This window comes from Coregonus clupeaformis, unplaced genomic scaffold (genome assembly GCF_020615455.1).
Source record: "Coregonus clupeaformis isolate EN_2021a unplaced genomic scaffold, ASM2061545v1 scaf4486, whole genome shotgun sequence".
In the NCBI taxonomy this organism is placed as follows: Eukaryota; Metazoa; Chordata; class Actinopteri; order Salmoniformes; family Salmonidae; genus Coregonus; species Coregonus clupeaformis.
This window is the reverse complement of record NW_025537940.1, coordinates 3,423-20,936: the sequence shown is the minus strand read 5'-3', so window position 1 is coordinate 20,936 and position 17,514 is coordinate 3,423. Positions and strand designations below refer to the sequence as shown.

The following is a 17,514-nucleotide window of genomic DNA, read 5'->3' as shown; positions in this document are numbered from 1 at the left end:
AGTGAGGCACCGGTGTACGCACCTGGTGATCGAGTCTGGCTCTCTACCAGAAACCTGCCCCTCCGCCTGCCCTGTCGGAAACTGGGTCGGCGGTTTGTAGGGCCATTTAAAGTCCTGAGAAGGTTGAACGAGGTATGTTATAGATTACAGCTACCTGTGGAGTATAAGTGTATTAACCCCTCGTTCCATGTGTCCCTTCTCAGGCCGGTGGTAGCGGGCCCCACTCCAAGAAGATGAGATCTTGGAGACTCCTCCGCCCCGTTGGACATCGAGGGGGCACCGGCGTACTCCGTGAGATCCATCTTGGATTCGAGACGCCGGATGGGGGGTCTCCAGTATCTAGTGGAGTGGGAGGGGTACGGTCCGGAGGAGCGGTGCTGGGTGCCGAGGAGAGACGTGTTGGACCCGTCGCTCCTGACGGAGTTCCATCGGAGGCATCCGACGCGCCCTGCGCCGCGTCCCCTGGTCGTCCCCGAGGCCGGAGTCGGGCGCACGTCTGGAGCCGCGCGTCAAGGGGGGTACTGTCACGGTTTCGGCCGAGGCTGCCTCTCTCCCTTGTTCGGGCAGGCTTCGGCCGTTCGTCGTCTCCGAATTCTAGCTGCCACCGATAGATGTTTCATGTTCGTTTGCTTTTGTCTGTTTGTTTCCACACCTGTTTCTGTTTTACGTAATTAGTGTCCTATAAGTTTCTCGTTGTGTTTGTCTAGTGTTGTGTATGATATTTTCCGTCAGTTGTGTGTATTGCTCGGTTGAGCTTCTCTCCACTACTCTGGAGTATTATCGCACCTGTTTGTGCGCGGTTACATTTTGTCGCACCTGTTTGTGCGCGGTTACATTTTGTCGCACCTGTTTGTGCGCTGTTTCTTTTCGCCGTTGTGCGTAATTTTCGCCTTCGGGCCAAGTTGTCCTTTTTGCCTATGTATGGGCAGTAATACAAGAGATTGGAATATCGTTCTGAGTCCTGCGTTTGATTCCACCATTACACCTACAGCACGCCCTGACAACTGACTACATGACATACGAGATGAGGGCTGTTTTCTGGGGGGTTCTCCTCGCCTGTGTGGAATGGGTTCGGGGCCAGGAGACTCAGACATTTGATGGAGACGTCCGCGACTTTGCCATTGGTGACAGCTCGGTATACGTCGTTACCGATGACCGACTCTACCAGTTGAACCATGATTTTACCAAAGTTATAAAGCGTGATAATCTGAATTTAGTTGATCCTAACCAAGAAGTACCTCCTGATGAAACTTATCCATTTAAGGTAAACATTTTACTGCCATTCATCAAAAACAAGACCTTGATCATCTGTGGTACCGCAAAATACGGCTTCTGTGAAATACTCGATCTCAACGAAATCTCAAAATCTGTGCATTCCGAGGATATTGAAGTGGGTTCATTGGACCCTGGAGATTCAACCATTGCTTTTATTGTTGATGTCGGGAAGAACTCCTATATTATGGCTGGAAGGTTGCAGAGTCGTAATTCACACATCTACCTGTTCTCGAACGTTCCCAAAGAGCCTCAAGTTCGACTTATTTGGTTCAAGAGCGAGAACAATAAAGCAACTACTTTGAAGTCCCTCGAAGGTAGGACACTCAAATGCTGTGGAAACATGGAACACCGGCGGCTCCTGTCTTCCTCTGTGTTTCCAGGTTCTGGTGGGCCCCATGGGCAGGTGCTCTGGGTAGGTGTGTTCACGGCAGGTAACACAAGCGACCCCATCAACACCATGCTGGCCATCTATGACATCAGCCCCTCAGCAGGGCGTCAACTCGAATACAAAGACCCAGACTTCTGCTATGAATGCTGTGGAGAGGTTGGTGAGATGATGATGATGTTATATATGGTTTATAACCAACACCATAGCAAAGACACTATCAATATTGTTACCCTAATTTCTTAGCAAATGTGTTGAGATTGTCTGTAACACTATGTATGCTGTTCCAGTCATCACCAAAGAGGAACACCAAGGACCTGCAGCCAGTGGCGGAGGTGTTTAAATACAGCTCCATGACATCAGTGTTGGCAGTGAGACACAACTCCTGGCTGGTGTTCTTCATCGGGACAGGAGACGGACAACTCATCAAGGTCTGTGGAACGCATTTATGAGAACTCTTAACACACACACACACACACACACACACATTGCCTCGTAACACCCCTCTCATGTCATTATTTCTCCCTTGAACACACAGATACCCATACAACAGAATTACAGCATTTTCTACCAAACGTGGCTCGCATGAGGGAATTTGAGGTCTAAATTAGCCTGGAGAAACCCCACAGTAACTTTACTAGGCACAATATTCTCCTTCATGCAGTGTTGTCCCTGGCTTTAATAATCCAGCCAAATCCCCTGTATATTTCTAACAGAAATATCACAGCAATGCAGTACACTCTAACAAACCAGACAGGGATTTGGTCACCACTACACATCAATGATTGTTAACCTATCATGTATCATCATCATCAAATTCATACTATTGTTGACAGAGAGAAATGTGTGCAGTAAACTGACATTTACAACTGCAGTATATGTGATTTCCTAGGGCCATGTTATAAATTATATTGTGGTTTGTTAGTGTGATATGTCACCTCTACAGAGAGAAGTGCATTGTTAAAGTGTTACTTTTTGTCCCGTGTCAGCTTGCTGTAGACAAGGCCTACAAACCTGCCTGTCCCAGAGTGCTCTACAAGTCAGATGACGACCGCAGTGTGTTTCCCAAGATGCACCTGGATCCAGTGGACCGCAAACATGTGTACATGGCACTGAGGAACCAGGTAAGTTCTACTGTACACAGAGACAAATATTATACTGTACAACCATTCTGAAATAGGACCCAGGACATAATATTGTGTGTGTTTGTTCTAGATGATGCGTGTGCCTGTGGCTCAGTGCAGTTTTCCTTTCTAAAATGTACATTTGAATTCTTGTTATGAAGATAAACAGTGCCAGTCATTTCAATGTAATTAAATGAGGACAGTTGTCTGGTTTGTCTGTGTTAATGACATACCTCAGCCCAGGGTTTTTCATACCATATGATCTTGATGACATTTGTTTTGTGGTAGAACATAGAGCTCAATGGGCATTTCCTCTATCACCCAAAGCTTCTTAGAATAAACTTGCCAATATAGATGAAACTTCCTGTGAATATACTTCTATGTCCTGTTTATCAGTATCACCCTAAACCTGCTCATCTTGGACCCCTGTTCTAGATGTTCGTTTCAGGATGACTGCCTTCAGCCTTCAGCCTGGATCTCCATCTCTGAGGACTCCCAACAACAGAACATGGTCTCTTACCAGGTGGCGAAGAACAGCAGTGGAGAGAAGATCACACTCACTGTCAAGGTCCACCTGAATGTGAATGGGACAGGAAGTCTCGCCATTCGCCTGTAACTTCCCTTACAGGAAGTGGTAATCTGTGTGACAGCACAAGCCCCGCTCCAGCGTTGCCGCAATGCTCCTGTCTGTTCTCCATCGACCAGCTTCCTGCTGAAGGTCAGTAACCTTTCACCTTCTAACTCTCCTGTAGATTTCTCAATGACAAAATGGAGCATCTTGCTTAGAGATTGTTTCCCTGTGTTCTTCCACGTAGGTCTGAATGTCACAGTGAAGATAAGAGTGGGGAAGCAGAACCTTGTTGAGAAACTAATGCTAACTGACTGTTCAGACATCACTGGACCACCTACCTCTGCCCTGTTAGTCAGAAATCCCAAATCTGTCTTGCTACGCCTCAGCACCTTGATATGGCTATGTTTGGACCTACTTGTTTAGACCTACTTCAATATTTACCAAGGTATATGTTTGACAAATGTTATATATTTGTTTTTACATATTTTGCATACATAACAGATAGTACACATGTTTATGATTACATTCACTGTAGTTTTCTTATTCCTTTCTCTGTGTCTCTCAGGTGTTTTCAGTGCATGACAGCTGGATGTAGCTGGATGCTTGCTCCTGGACACCTAGGTCTGCCAACTCAGACCCCATACAGGTATGACACACACTCACACACACACACACCTTCTTCTTTGAGGGTGTTCATCTCGCAACTTCTTCACCCATGTTTGTTCCTGTATCTTGTTTATCAACCCTCTCTCACTTCCTTCCCCAGGACGTGTTCAGACTCAGCCAGTCAGGGATGAACTACTATGTAAGTCCATCATACTGATCACTACTTTTTCCTCTTCATCAGCATCTCTCAGTGGATCGTCTGTCCCTCATAGGGAAGTTTGATCTCCAAACAGGGAACTAGGTGTGTGTGTGTGTGTGTGTGTGTGTGTGTGTGTCATAACTGTATGGGGTCTGAGTTGGCAGACCTAGGTGTCCAGGAGCAAGCATCATTACTCCAGCGACATCCAGCTGTCCTGCACTGAGAACACCTGAGAGACACAGAGATATTCAAAAAATCAAATCTACAGTGAATCTCCTTCTTAACATGTGTACTGTCTCTTACATCTATAAATGTGTTCTAACAAATCTATAACATACAGGATCAAGATCCACCCATTTTATAATTTTAAAATATTTCATTGTGGTGAATATTGTAGTAGGTCTAACCAATACATTCCAAATATAACTGCATCAAGGTGCTGAGGCATAGCATGACAGATCTGGGATTTCTGACTTGCAGGTTAGAGGTAGGTGGTCCAGTGATGTCTGAACAGTCAGTTAGCATCAGTTTCAGAACAGGGAACTAGGTTAGTGTGTGTGCTGAAAATACAGTATCTCAGTTTACCACAACCCATACACTTCCACAAAATGTTTCAGTTTGCTCACACGGTGTGATGTAGACTACATGCATACATACAGTAACTTATCTCAACAACTAAACAACGTTGACATCTGGAGTAACATTGAAAGATATAGTGTCTGTATTCAATATGTTTTTATGTACTTTATTATGCTCCTCTCAGTATGAATTGGATTAGATGTGATGAATATAGCTGTGTGTTTGATGGTTAAAGAAGTGTTTGTTCAACAAGTGTATGGGTTGTGGTGAACTCAGATACTATCTGTTTTCTGCACGCACGTGTGGGTAATGGAGCACATGATTGTGCCCAGGGGGCAGTAGTACATAAGTAGACATAAGGAAGTGGATGGCTGAAAACTTTCTACTTTTAAACTCGGACAAAACAGAGATGCTTGTTCTAGGTCCCAAGAAACAAAGAGATCTTCTGTTAAATCTGACAATTCATCTTGATGGTTGTAAAGTCGTCTCAAATAAAACTGTGAAGGACCTCGGCGTTACTCTTGACCCTGATCTCTCTTTTGACGAACATATCAAGACTGTTTCAAGGACAGCTTTTTTCCATCTACGTAACATTGCAAAAATCAGAAATTTTCTGTCCAAAAATGATGCAGAAAAATTAATCCATGCATTTGTTACTTCTAGGTTAGACTACTGCAATGCTCTACTTTCCGGCTACCCGGATAAAGCACTAAATAAACTTCAGTTAGTGCTAAATACGGCTGCTAGAATCCTGACTAGAACCAAGAAATTTGATCATATTACTCCAGTGCTAGCTTCCCTACACTGGCTTCCTGTTAAGGCAAGGGCTGATTTCAAGGTTTTACTGTTAACCTATAAAGCGTTACATGGGCTTGCTCCTACCTATCTTTCCGAGTTGGTCCTGCCGTACATACCAATACGTACGCTACGGTCACAAGACGCAGGCCTCCTAATTGTCCCTAGAATTTCTAAGCAAACAGCGGGAGGCAGGGCTTTCTCCTATAGATCTCCATTTTTATGGAACAGTTTGCCTACCCATGTGAGAGACGCAGACTCGGTCTCAACCTTTAAGTCTTTACTGAAGACTTATCTCTTCAGTAGGTCATATGATTGAGTGTAGTCTGGCCCAGGAGTGTGAAGGTGAACGGAAAGGCTCTGGAGCAACGAACAGCCCTTGCTGTCTCTGCCAGGCCGGTTCCCCTCTCCACTGGGGTTCTCTGCCTCTAACCCTGTTACAGGGGCTGAGTCACTGGCTTGCTGGTGCTCTTTCATGCCGTCCCTAGGAGGGGTGCGTCACTTGAGTGGGTTGAGTTACTGACGTGATCTTCCTGTCTGGGTTGGCGCCCCCTTGGTTTGTGCTGTGGTGGAGACCTCTGTGGGCTATACTCGGCCTTGTCTCAGGATTGTAAGTTGGTGGTTGAGGATATCCCTCTGGTGGTGCGGGGGCTGTGCTTTGGCAGAGTGGGTGGGGTTATATCCTTCCTGTTTGGCCCTGTCCGGGTTTCTTCGGATGGGGCCACAGTGTCTCCGGACCGCTCCTGTCTCAGCCTCCAGTATTTATGCTGCAGTAGTTTATGTGTCGGGGGCTGGGGTTAGTTGGTTATACCTGGAGTACTTCTCCTGTCTTATCCAGTGTCCTGTGTGAATTTAAGTATGCTCTCTCTAATTCTCTCGTTCTCTCTTTCTCTCTGAGAACCTGAGCCCTAGGACCATACGTCAGGACTACCGGGCATGCTGACACCTTGCTGTCCCCAGTCCGCCTGGCCTTGCTGCTATTCCAGTTTCAACTGTTCTGCCTGCGGTTACGAAACCCCTACCTGTCCCAGACCTGCTGTTTTCAACTCTTAATGATCGGCTATGAAAAGCCAACTGAGAGACCTGAGCCCTAGGACCATACGTCGGGACTACCGGCCGTGGTGACTCCTTGCTGTCCCCAGTCCGCCTGGCCTTGCTGCTATTCCAGTTTCAACTGTTCTGCCTGCGGTTATGGAACCCCTACCTGTCCCAGACCTGCTGTTTTCAACTCTTAATGATCGGCTATGAAAAGCCAACTGAGATTTATTCCTGATTATTATTTGACCATGCTTGTCACTTATGAACATTTTTGAACATCTTGGCATGGTTCTGTTATAATCTCCACCCGGCACAGCCAGAAGAGGACTGGCCACCCCTCATAGCCTGGTTCCTCTCTAGGTTTCTTCCTAGGTTTTGGCCTTTCTAGGGAGTTTTTCCTAGCCACCGTGCTTCTACACCTGCATTACTAGCTGTTTGGGGTTTTAGGCTGGGTTTCTGTAAAGCACTTCGAGATATTAGCTGATGTAAGAAGGGCTATATAAAATAAAATTGATTGATTGATTGAGTAGTAGTAGATTTCAAACCATCCATCATAATTACATACAGTATATCTACTGTTTTTCCTTGATTAACACTGGTTCATTAAATCAATTAACAGAGCAGATTTAAACCACCAAAACTAAAAAGCAAGCCTAGGGCCACAGAAATATTGAAATTGATTTCGTTTCACTTCTGTCTTTACTCGAAATCTTGTCTGTGCATTCTGTTTGTCAGGAGCCAGTGATCTTCTCCATAGTGCCCAGTGTTCTGTCCTTCCATGGGAGAAACCACGCCCTGATGACTGGGAAGAACCTCGATCAAGTGACTAGGGTTCGCATCCAAGGGCACATGGACTGCAGTCCCAAGGAGTGAGTCAAATTATATTTATAACTGACTTTAAGTTTTCCTGTAGCTCCTCATGTATGTACTCCACCGAAACCCAACTCCAAGGCTATATCACATTGGTTTGTTGGAATAGGAGTTTAGGTGTTAATATTAGCATATTATGGCTTTGGTCTGACCTATAATGACCTGTGTGTTGTGTGTGTTTCGCATGGTCAGGTCTCCTGTGTGGAACCACACTGGGTCCAGTCTGACGTTCCACATCCCCAGTGGAGACAAAGGTTCTGTCAGTGTGTGTGCCGTGCTGCCAGACGGTCGCTGTCTGGGCAAGGCCACTGTCACCTATAGGTCCTTACCGTCCTGCACTGGGCTAACACCAAGCACTACCTGGGCTACGTAAACACACACACACACACACGTAGGTAAGCACATATGCATGCACACCCACCCACACACATACACACATACATATGTCTACCTGTTCAAGCCCACATATCAAATTGCATTTCTATAGCAATTCACACAAGTATAAGATCCAACAACATGGGTTCATCTTTGTGAACAAGCTATACAGAGGTTAAGAAGCATGCCTGTAACTCTTTTCTATAAATGGCTACTGGCTATGGTGTTGTCTGATGGGGAAAGAAAGTGGGCGTGGCAAGCTATTTTTTTGATGGACCATGTCATACTTAATTGATTGTGTAAATGGTTTTGGTGTTCCAACTTTTGCCATGATGCATCTTTGTTTTCCATCTGGATTATTCAAATAATGTGGTTTAGACATGACTACACTTCCCATTAACACTCTACGTATGACCAACAAACCTCCTCTGATTGGTTGATTTCCTATGGGTCCTGCAGTGGGAAAAGGAGGATCATGGTCCTGGGGTCCCAGCTGGAGTTTGTGGAGGGGGTTGTTCATGACCACGCCCATCAGACTATCAGACCAACTACAGCTCAGGGGTAGGCATCTTAACACACTGATTTAATTGATTTCTTGACTAAGCATCATGTCTTCACCAGCTCTCACGTAACCAGTCAGTAACCTAATGTGAACATGCACACTGCCACACCTTACCAAACTTTCACCTTCACACAACACAGAAATCAGTCATAGTGGCCTCAATATCTAAGGTATTCTAATTCATGTTGTTGGTGTTTTTAGTCTGTGTGGTACCACACACCTCCTTTTGAACACATTCACCAGCCAGTCACCTCCACTGTGTCTCTGAGAGTGGCCAATCAGACACTGGCCTGCTCATCACAGCTCACCTACCATCCCGACCCAGAATTCACCAGGTACACTGCAATCAAGACAGGAAACAACCTGCGTGTCACCATTGAGGTATACACACATGCGGCAGGTAGCTTAGTGGGTAAGAGCGTTGTGCCAGTAACCGAAAGGTCACTGGTTCTAATCCCGAGCCGACTAGGTGAAAAATCTGTCGATGTGCCCTTAAGCAAGGCACTTAACCCTAATTGCTCCTGTAAGTCGCTCTGGATAAGAGCGTCTGCTAAATGACTAAAATGTAAAAAATGTAATGCACATGCATGGAGGCACGGATACACACGCATATGTACTTAGTATGCACACACACTCTCTCCTCTCTCTCTCTCTCATTCATTCACTCACACACTATATTTCTTTTTTATTCAGAAAAGGGCTGACAAGTTGGACATCACCACAGCAGAGATCTCAGTGTTGGGTGTTCAGGAGGAGAACCAGTATGTAGAGTGTGTCCTGGACCCCAACGAGACGAGCAACAGGACTGACTCTGTCATCTGTGAGATAAAGAACACTCCCAGCACTAACATCAAGTCACTGAGGGTAAAACATCTTATTCAGATGAATCCATAAAGTACCTCTACCCACCCTCCCTTTTATTAGTTTCTCTGGAACACTGTCCTTGGAAATGGTGAACAATAATCATTTATTATGTTGTCTTTGTTCATCAGATAAGAGTTGGCACAATAAACCTTGATTCAACACACACTGTACTGCCAAGCCTCTTTCTGCTTATAGCCATCATCATTATAGTCATCGTTGGTAAGTATTCCTTAATTCAGCTTCATTCTTATGGTTTTCTGTAGCTTTTATATTTGATTACTTATGTAAGATATACTATTGAATAAGGCTCCTAGTTTTGGGTATGGTGTGGTCTATGGGTGTGTGCCTGTGTGGGTGGGTGTGTGTTGTGATGTCCTCGGCACTAACTTCACGCGCCTCCTTTTGCCACTCACCACAGCTGTCCCCACTCTGCTGATTAGCACCACTACACTATTTAAGCAACAGTTTTTCCCTCCAGTATTCCTTATCCTGCTGGGGATTGCAATGGCCAACCTTATTTTTCAATTCCTTGAGCTGCATGACTGACAACGTGAGTACCTTTTATTTTGGGGAGAATATGTAATGATGTTAATATTTAAGATCTTTTGCGTTTGTCAAGTTGTCAAGTTTGTATGCTGCTGTCATTTTCCTTAGTACATTTTCACTTCGTTTTGGTTGTTTCAGATTATTTTGTGAAATGAATGGTAAATTATGTAATGTGTCATGTTGGAGTCACTTTTTTTTTGTAAATAAGAATAGAATGTTTCTAAACACTTCTACATTAATGTGGATGCTACCATGATTACGGATAATCCTGAATGAATCGTGGATAATGATGAGGGAGAAAGTTATAGACTCACAAATACACAACATGACCAAAGGTATGTGGACACCTGGTCATCGAACATCTCATTCCAAAATAATAGACATGAATATGGAGTTGGTCCCCCCCTTTACTGCTATAACAGCCTCCACTCTTCTGGGAAGGCTTTTCACTACATGTTGGAATATTGCTGCAGGGACTTGCTTCCATTCAGCCATGAGCATTAGTGAAGTCGGGCACTGACGTTGGGCGATAAGGCCTGGCTCGCAGTCTGCGTTCCAATTCATCCCAAAGGTGTTCGATGGGGTTGAGGTCAGGGCTCTGTGCAGGCCAGTCAAGTTCTTCCTCACAGATCTCGACAAACCATTTCTGTATGGACCTCGCTTTGTGCACGGGGACATTGTCATGCTGAAACAGGAAAGGTCCTTCCCCAAACAGTTGTCACAAAGTTGGAAGCACAGAATCGTCTAGAATGTCATTGTATGCTGTAGTAGCGTTAAGATTTTCCTTCACTGGAACTAAGGGGCCTAGCCCGAACCATGAGAAACAGCCCCAGACCATTATTCTTCCACCAAACTTTACAGTTGGCGCTATGCATTCGGGCAGGTAGCGTTCTCCTGGCATCTGCCAAACCCAGATTAGTCTGTCAGACTGCCAGATGGTGACGCGTGATTCATCACTCCAGAGAACGCATTTCCAGAGTCCAATGGCGGCGAGCTTTACAACACTCCAGCTGACGCTAGCTTGCGGCTGCTCGGCCATGGTAACCCATTTCATGAAGCTTCAGACGAACAGGTCTTGTGCTGACGTTGCTTCCAGAGGCAGTTTGGAACTCGGGAGTGAGTTTTGCAACCGAGGACAGATTATTTTTATGCGCTTCAGCACTCTGCAGTTTGTGTGGTCTACGACTTTGCGGCTGAGATGTTGTTGCTTCTAGACGTTTCCACTTCACAATAACAGCACTTACAGTTGATCGGGGCAGCTCTAGCAGGGCAGAAATTTGACAAACTGACTTGTTGGAAAGGTGGCATCCTATGACGGTGCCACGTTGAAAGTCACTGAGCTCTTCAGTAAGGCCATTCTACTGCCAATGTTTGTCTATGGAGATTGCATGGCTGTGTGCTTGATTCTTATACACCTGTCAGCAACGGGTGTGGCTGAAATAGCCGAATCCACTAACTTGAAGGGTGTCCACATACTTTTGTGTGTATATATAGTGTATCATTCCCCAAGACATGCTAACCTCTCACTCTTTTACGATAACAGGGGAGGCTAGCATTTTTGGGGGTAAGATATTTGTGCGTCTAACTTTCTCACTCATAATTATTCACGAATCATTCAGGATTATGGTAGCATTCACATTCATGTAGAAGTGTGCTTGATGCAGTCATTGAGTGCTATGAATATGGGAACAAATACTTAACTTTTTACTACTTTAATTCACGTGAATTTTTCCCAATACCTTTGGTCCCCTAAAATGGGAGGGGACGATGTACAGAAAAATACTGTAATTTCTGAACGGTTCACCCGATATGGATGGAAATACCCTCAAATGAAAGCTGACAGTCTGCACTTTAACCTCAGTCATTTTCCGATTTTTAAATCCAAACATTTGAAGTATAGAGCAAAAAGAAGAGAAAATGCTTCACTGTCCCTATTACTGAGGGCAGTGTATATCCTTAGTTTGTTAGTTTTGTTGATTATTTTCAGTTTATTCCCCCTTTTGCTTGATATAATGTGCTATTAGGTCTGGAAGGAACCTGCATTATCTGAGGTCAACAGACTGTCCTTTGAGGCTTTGCAAGTTTGTTGGCAAGGTGGTTGATCTTACTCCAGTGTAAATCGCCTTCTCCATCATTATTTTTGGATCAAAGATGTCTTAAATGTTTTGAAATTGGAGAAAATAAAATGTAGTCTACGGTGAACCTCTTGTAAATTCTACAAAATGTCAGCCTTCCTGTACTTGCTGTCATTCCTCCCCACTCAACAGTTAACTGCCTGCACTTGTTTTGCCTGTAATTTATATTGTTTGTATTATCCTGACTTAATATAAGACTGTGTGCCACTATCATATGTACCTTTTGTTTTACCATGTTACCATATGTTTTATGTATAAAATAACATGCCTATTCTAAATCAATTGCTGTTTGCATTAAAACTGAAGAAGGTTTCCTCTGTGATTCCCTCATTCATTTTGTGCTATTTGTATATTCATGTAGCCTACATAGTGCATAAGGCTAATTTGAGAAAATAATATTGCCATCCTTCAATGTGTGAATCAATCAGACCAATCGAACTGTTGTCTAAACATGGTACAAGATGTGAAACTTGATTGGTAGCAGGTGAAACTTGTCGACCAGAGTCTGAGTCAGTTGGCATAAGCCTTAAAGCCCAAACTGTACAAATGCCCAATCAAGCACTTTCCCTTACATCCAGGTATTTGTCCCTATAGGACATATCAACTCAGTGGCCTTGTGGTTAGTGTCTGCCCTGAGATTGGAAGGTTGGGAGTTTGATCCCTGTCTGAGTCATACTAAAGACACTCATAATGAATGAGATCGCTTGGGAAGGCCCTGCGATAGACTAGAGTCCTGTCCAGGGGGTGTACATGTACATCAAGCTGCCTCACGCTACAGAAACAGGAGATCCTGCTCCTATGAGTTGTTCCAGCTCTCCAAAGCTAAGGCTTGTGCAAGGCTACTTATAGGCCCTTGTGGAGAGTTGGCCCACCGTGAGCTCTATGACCCCCAATCTAGAGAGAGCTGAGCGGGATGCCGTGGGCCCATTCTCAACATTGAGTCCTGTATCAAGCGTTGCAGAGTACGAGTGCTTATCATTCCCCCCCCCCATCCATGTAGTTTAATTCATTGTGATCCTAAAGACAAAACAGACTCTTAATCAGCACTCCTATGCTGATCAGCTTGATCCATATGGTCCCAGGTGGTTTAACATGAAGAAGAGAGAAGTATAGGAGGCGACTTGTTTGGGATCTATTATTACTGGTATTAGAGCGCCATCTTCTGGTCCAAAGTTAAAAACCTTTCCAGAGGTTTCTGCTGCAGTATACACCGAGGGGACAGACCTGTCCGGGGGAAGATGTTGGGGGTGTTGTCGACGGGGGTGATGGGTGCTGAGGAGTAATTAATTTTCTCTTGATAAGTGTGTGTAATTGGACCATTTTCCTGTCCTGCTAAGCATTTAAAATGTAATGAGTACTTTTGGGTGTCAGGGAAAATGTATGGAGTAAAAAGTATTATTTTCTTTAGGAATGTAGTGGAGTAAAAGTTGTCAAATACCCAAAAAAACTACTTAAGTTGTAATTTTACTTAAGTACTTTACAGCACTGCATGACAGTCTTTAGGGTAGTATGTTGTCTAATTTAACACTTTCACCACCAGGACTCAGTGAAGAACTGAACAAAAAGTGCCACCTTGGGATAGCCCATTTTGACATCAAAAGTAATGTGTGAGGCATTCACTCTCGGTTAAGTATTTAATTATTGAATCAAAGTATTTAAATCTCAATCATATAGGTGATGGTGACACTGGCATTTGAATAGGCAATATAGGCATTACCAGAAATGCGCGTTTGGAGACCTTTTGGCAACATTCAAACCAGGTTGTTACTGATACATCCTCTGCTGAGATTGAAAGGTAGGGAACTAGTGTTAATTTTGACACCTCAGTAGAGAGTTAAACAGTGAAGTCTGAGCTTCAGAGCATAACTGCCAGAGAGGAACTGAAGTTAACCCATAGTTGCAGCATCCATCCAGCTTTTACGCAAACCTCCTGTTGAACTTCGGCTCAGAGGCGCAGAAGGTTTTATACCATGTACTCCACTCTCAGGCTTGACTGACTACATGACATACGAGATGAGGGCTGTTTTCTGGGGGGTTCTCCTCGCCTGTGTGGAATGGGGTCGGGGCCAGGAGACTCAGACATTTGATGTAGACGTCCGCGACTTTGCCGTTGGTGACAGCTCGGTATACGTCGTTACCGATGACCGACTCTACCAGGTGAACCATGTTTTTACCAAAGTTATAAAGAGGGATAATCCGAATTTAGTTGATCCTAACCAAGAAGTACCTCCTGATGAAACTTATCCATTTAAGGTAAACATTTTACTGCCATTCATCACAAACAAGACCTTGATCACCTGTGGGAGCGCAAAATGCGGCTACTGTGAAATACTCGATCTCAACGAAATCTCAAAATCTGTTCATTCCGAGTATATTGAAGTGGGTTCATTGGCCCCTGGAGATTCAACCATTGCTTTTATTGTTGATGTCGGGAAGAACTCCTACATTATGGCTGGAAGGTTGCACGTGCGTGAAGCGTGTCCCAATTCTTATCAGTTGTTTGTCCTACGGAATACACAGCAAGGACAGTATGGGGGAATCTTTTTCTGATTCAGAAGATGGTGCGAATCCATGTATTAACACCAGACACAAGGATAACTTTCAGTTTGTGGACGGCTTTCAGAGTAATTCACACATCTACGTGTTCTTGAACGTTCCCAAAGAGCCTCAAGTTCGACTTATTTGGTTCAAGAGCAAGAACAATAAAGCAACCACTTTGAACTCCCTCGAAGGTACGACACTCAAATGCTGTGGAAACATGGAACGCCGGCGGCTCCTGTCTTCCTCTGTGATTCCAGGTTCTGGTGGGCCCCATGGGCAGGTGCTCTGGGCAGGTGTGTTCACTGCAGATAACACAAGCCACCCCATCAACACCATGCTGGCCATCTATGACATCAGCCCCTCAGCAGGGCGTCAACTCGAATACAAAGACCCAGACTTCTGCTATGAATGCTGTGGAGAGGTTGGTGAGATGATGATGATGTTATATATGGTTGATAACCAACACCATAGCAAAGACACTATCAATATTGTTACCCTAATTTCTTAGCAAATGTGTTGAGATTGTCTGTAACACTATGTATGCTGTTCCAGTCATCACCAAAGAGGAACACCAAGGACCTGCAGCCAGTGGCGGAGGTGTTTAAATACAGCTCCATGACATCAGTGTTGGCAGTGAGACACAACTCCTGGCTGGTGTTCTTCATCGGGACAGGAGACGGACAACTCATCAAGGTCTGTGGAACGCATTTATGAGAACTCTTAACACACACACACACACACACACACACTTGCCTCGTAACACCCCTCTCATGTCATTATTTCTCCCTTGAACACACAGATACCCATACAACAGAATTACAGCATTTTCTACCAAACGTGGCTCGCATGAGGGAATTTGAGGTCTAAATTAGCCTGGAGAAACCCCACAGTAACTTTACTAGGCACAATATTCTCCTTCATGCAGTGTTGTCCCTGGCTTTAATAATCCAGCCAAATCCCCTGTATATTTCTAACAGAAATATCACAGCAATGCAGTACACTCTAACAAACCAGACAGGGATTTGGTCACCACTACACATCAATGATTGTTAACCTATCATGTATCATCATCATAAATTCATACTATTGTTGACAGAGAGAAATGTGTGCAGTAAACTGACATTTACAACTGCAGTATATGTGATTTCCTAGGGCCATGTTATAAATTATATTGTGGTTTGTTAGTGTGATATGTCACCTCTACAGAGAGAAGTGCATTGTTAAAGTGTTACTTTTTGTCCCGTGTCAGCTTGCTGTAGACAAGGCCTACAAACCTGCCTGTCCCAGAGTGCTCTACAAGTCAGATGACGACCGCAGTGTGTTTCCCAAGATGCACCTGGATCCAGTGGACCGCAAACATGTGTACATGGCACTGAGGAACCAGGTAAGTTCTACTGTACACAGAGACAAATATTATACTGTACAACCATTCTGAAATAGGACCCAGGACATAATATTGTGTGTGTTTGTTCTAGATGATGCGTGTGCCTGTGGCTCAGTGCAGTTTTCCTTTCTAAAATGTACATTTGAATTCTTGTTATGAAGATAAACAGTGCCAGTCATTTCAATGTAATTAAATGAGGACAGTTGTCTGGTTTGTCTGTGTTAATGACATACCTCAGCCCAGGGTTTTTCATACCATATGATCTTGATGACATTTGTTTTGTGGTAGAACATAGAGCTCAATGGGCATTTCCTCTATCACCCAAAGCTTCTTAGAATAAACTTGCCAATATAGATGAAACTTCCTGTGAATATACTTCTATGTCCTGTTTATCAGTATCACCCTAAACCTGCTCATCTTGACCCCTGTTCTAGATGTTCGTTTCAGGATGACTGCCTTCAGCCTTCAGCCTGGATCTCCATCTCTGAGGACTCCCAACAACAGAACATGGTCTCTTACCAGGTGGCGAAGAACAGCAGTGGAGAGAAGATCACACTCACTGTCAAGGTCCACCTGAATGTGAATGGGACAGGAAGTCTCGCCTTCGCCTGTAACTTCCTTACAGGAAGTGGTAATCTGTGTGACAGCACAAGCCCCGCTCCAGCGTTGCCGCAATGCTCCTGTCTGTTCTCCATCGACCAGCTTCCTGCTGAAGGTCAGTAACCTTTCACCTTCTAACTCTCCTGTAGATTTCTCAATGACAAAATGGAGCATCTTGCTTAGAGATTGTTTCCCTGTGTTCTTCCACGTAGGTCTGAATGTCACAGTGAAGATAAGAGTGGGGAAGCAGAACCTTGTTGAGAAACTAATGCTAACTGACTGTTCAGACATCACTGGACCACCTACCTCTGCCCTGTTAGTCAGAAATCCCAAATCTGTCTTGCTACGCCTCAGCACCTTGATATGGCTATGTTTGGACCTACTTGTTTAGACCTACTTCAATATTTACCATATATGTTGAAATGTTATATATTTGTTTTTACATATTTTGCATACATAACAGATAGTACACATGTTTATGATTACATTCACTGTAGTTTTCTTATTCCTTTCTCTGTGTCTCTCAGGGTGTTTTCAGTGCATGACAGCTGGATGTAGCTGGTGCTTGCTCCTGGACACCTAGGTCTGCCAACTCAGACCCCATACAGGTATGACACACACTCACACACACACACACCTTCTTCTTTGAGGGTGTTCATCTCGCAACTTCTTCACCCATGTTTGTTCCTGTATCTTGTTTATCAACCCTCTCTCACTTCCTTCCCCAGGACGTGTTCAGACTCAGCCAGTCAGGGATGAACTACTATGTAAGTCCATCATACTGATCACTACTTTTTCCTCTTCATCAGCATCTCTCTAGTGGATCGTCTGTCCCTCATAGGAAGTTTGATCTCCAAACAGGGAACTAGGTGTGTGTGTGTGTGTGTGTGTGTGTCATAACTGTATGGGGTCTGAGTTGGCAGACCTAGGTGTCCAGGAGCAAGCATCATTACTCCAGCGACATCCAGCTGTCCTGCACTGAGAACACCTGAGAGACACAGAGATATTCAAAAATCAAATCTACAGTGAATCTCCTTCTTAACATGTGTACTGTCTCTTACATCT

At 44.3% G+C, this 17,514-nt stretch overlaps 2 protein-coding genes and 1 long non-coding RNA gene across 5 annotated transcripts; all 3 read left to right on the top strand.

Annotated features, from left to right (window-relative positions):
* The first annotated feature begins 808 nt into the window (after positions 1–808).
* On the top strand, positions 809–3,371 carry LOC121543960 (plexin-C1-like). The gene is made up of 4 exons (XM_045220595.1): positions 809–1,819; positions 1,951–2,091; positions 2,650–2,784; positions 3,220–3,371. The coding sequence occupies exons 1-4, from the start codon at positions 1,013–1,015 to the stop codon at positions 3,235–3,237; spliced, it is 1,101 nt and encodes a 366-aa protein (XP_045076530.1). The 5' UTR covers positions 809–1,012; the 3' UTR covers positions 3,238–3,371.
* A 44-nt stretch (positions 3,372–3,415) lies between these two features.
* LOC121542503 lies at positions 3,416–12,126 on the top strand. 3 transcript variants are annotated; one of them, XR_006661020.1, is made up of 12 exons: positions 3,416–3,502; positions 3,600–3,800; positions 3,921–4,001; positions 4,122–4,160; positions 7,308–7,441; positions 7,635–7,833; positions 8,277–8,378; positions 8,581–8,760; positions 9,073–9,243; positions 9,372–9,462; positions 9,722–9,793; positions 11,814–12,126. It is a non-coding gene; the product is annotated as an uncharacterized LOC121542503 (long non-coding RNA). The 3 variants fall into 3 exon arrangements; XR_006661019.1 differs by having other exon boundaries at positions 7,635–7,837; XR_006661021.1 differs by having other exon boundaries at positions 7,635–7,837; positions 9,662–9,793.
* Positions 12,127–14,534: 2,408 nt separating this feature from the next.
* Positions 14,535–16,829, top strand: LOC123490711 (plexin-C1-like). The gene is made up of 5 exons (XM_045220596.1): positions 14,535–14,886; positions 15,018–15,158; positions 15,715–15,849; positions 16,284–16,564; positions 16,662–16,829. The coding sequence occupies exons 1-4, from the start codon at positions 14,683–14,685 to the stop codon at positions 16,299–16,301; spliced, it is 498 nt and encodes a 165-aa protein (XP_045076531.1). The 5' UTR covers positions 14,535–14,682; the 3' UTR covers positions 16,302–16,564; positions 16,662–16,829.
* Positions 16,830–17,514: the final 685 nt, after the last annotated feature.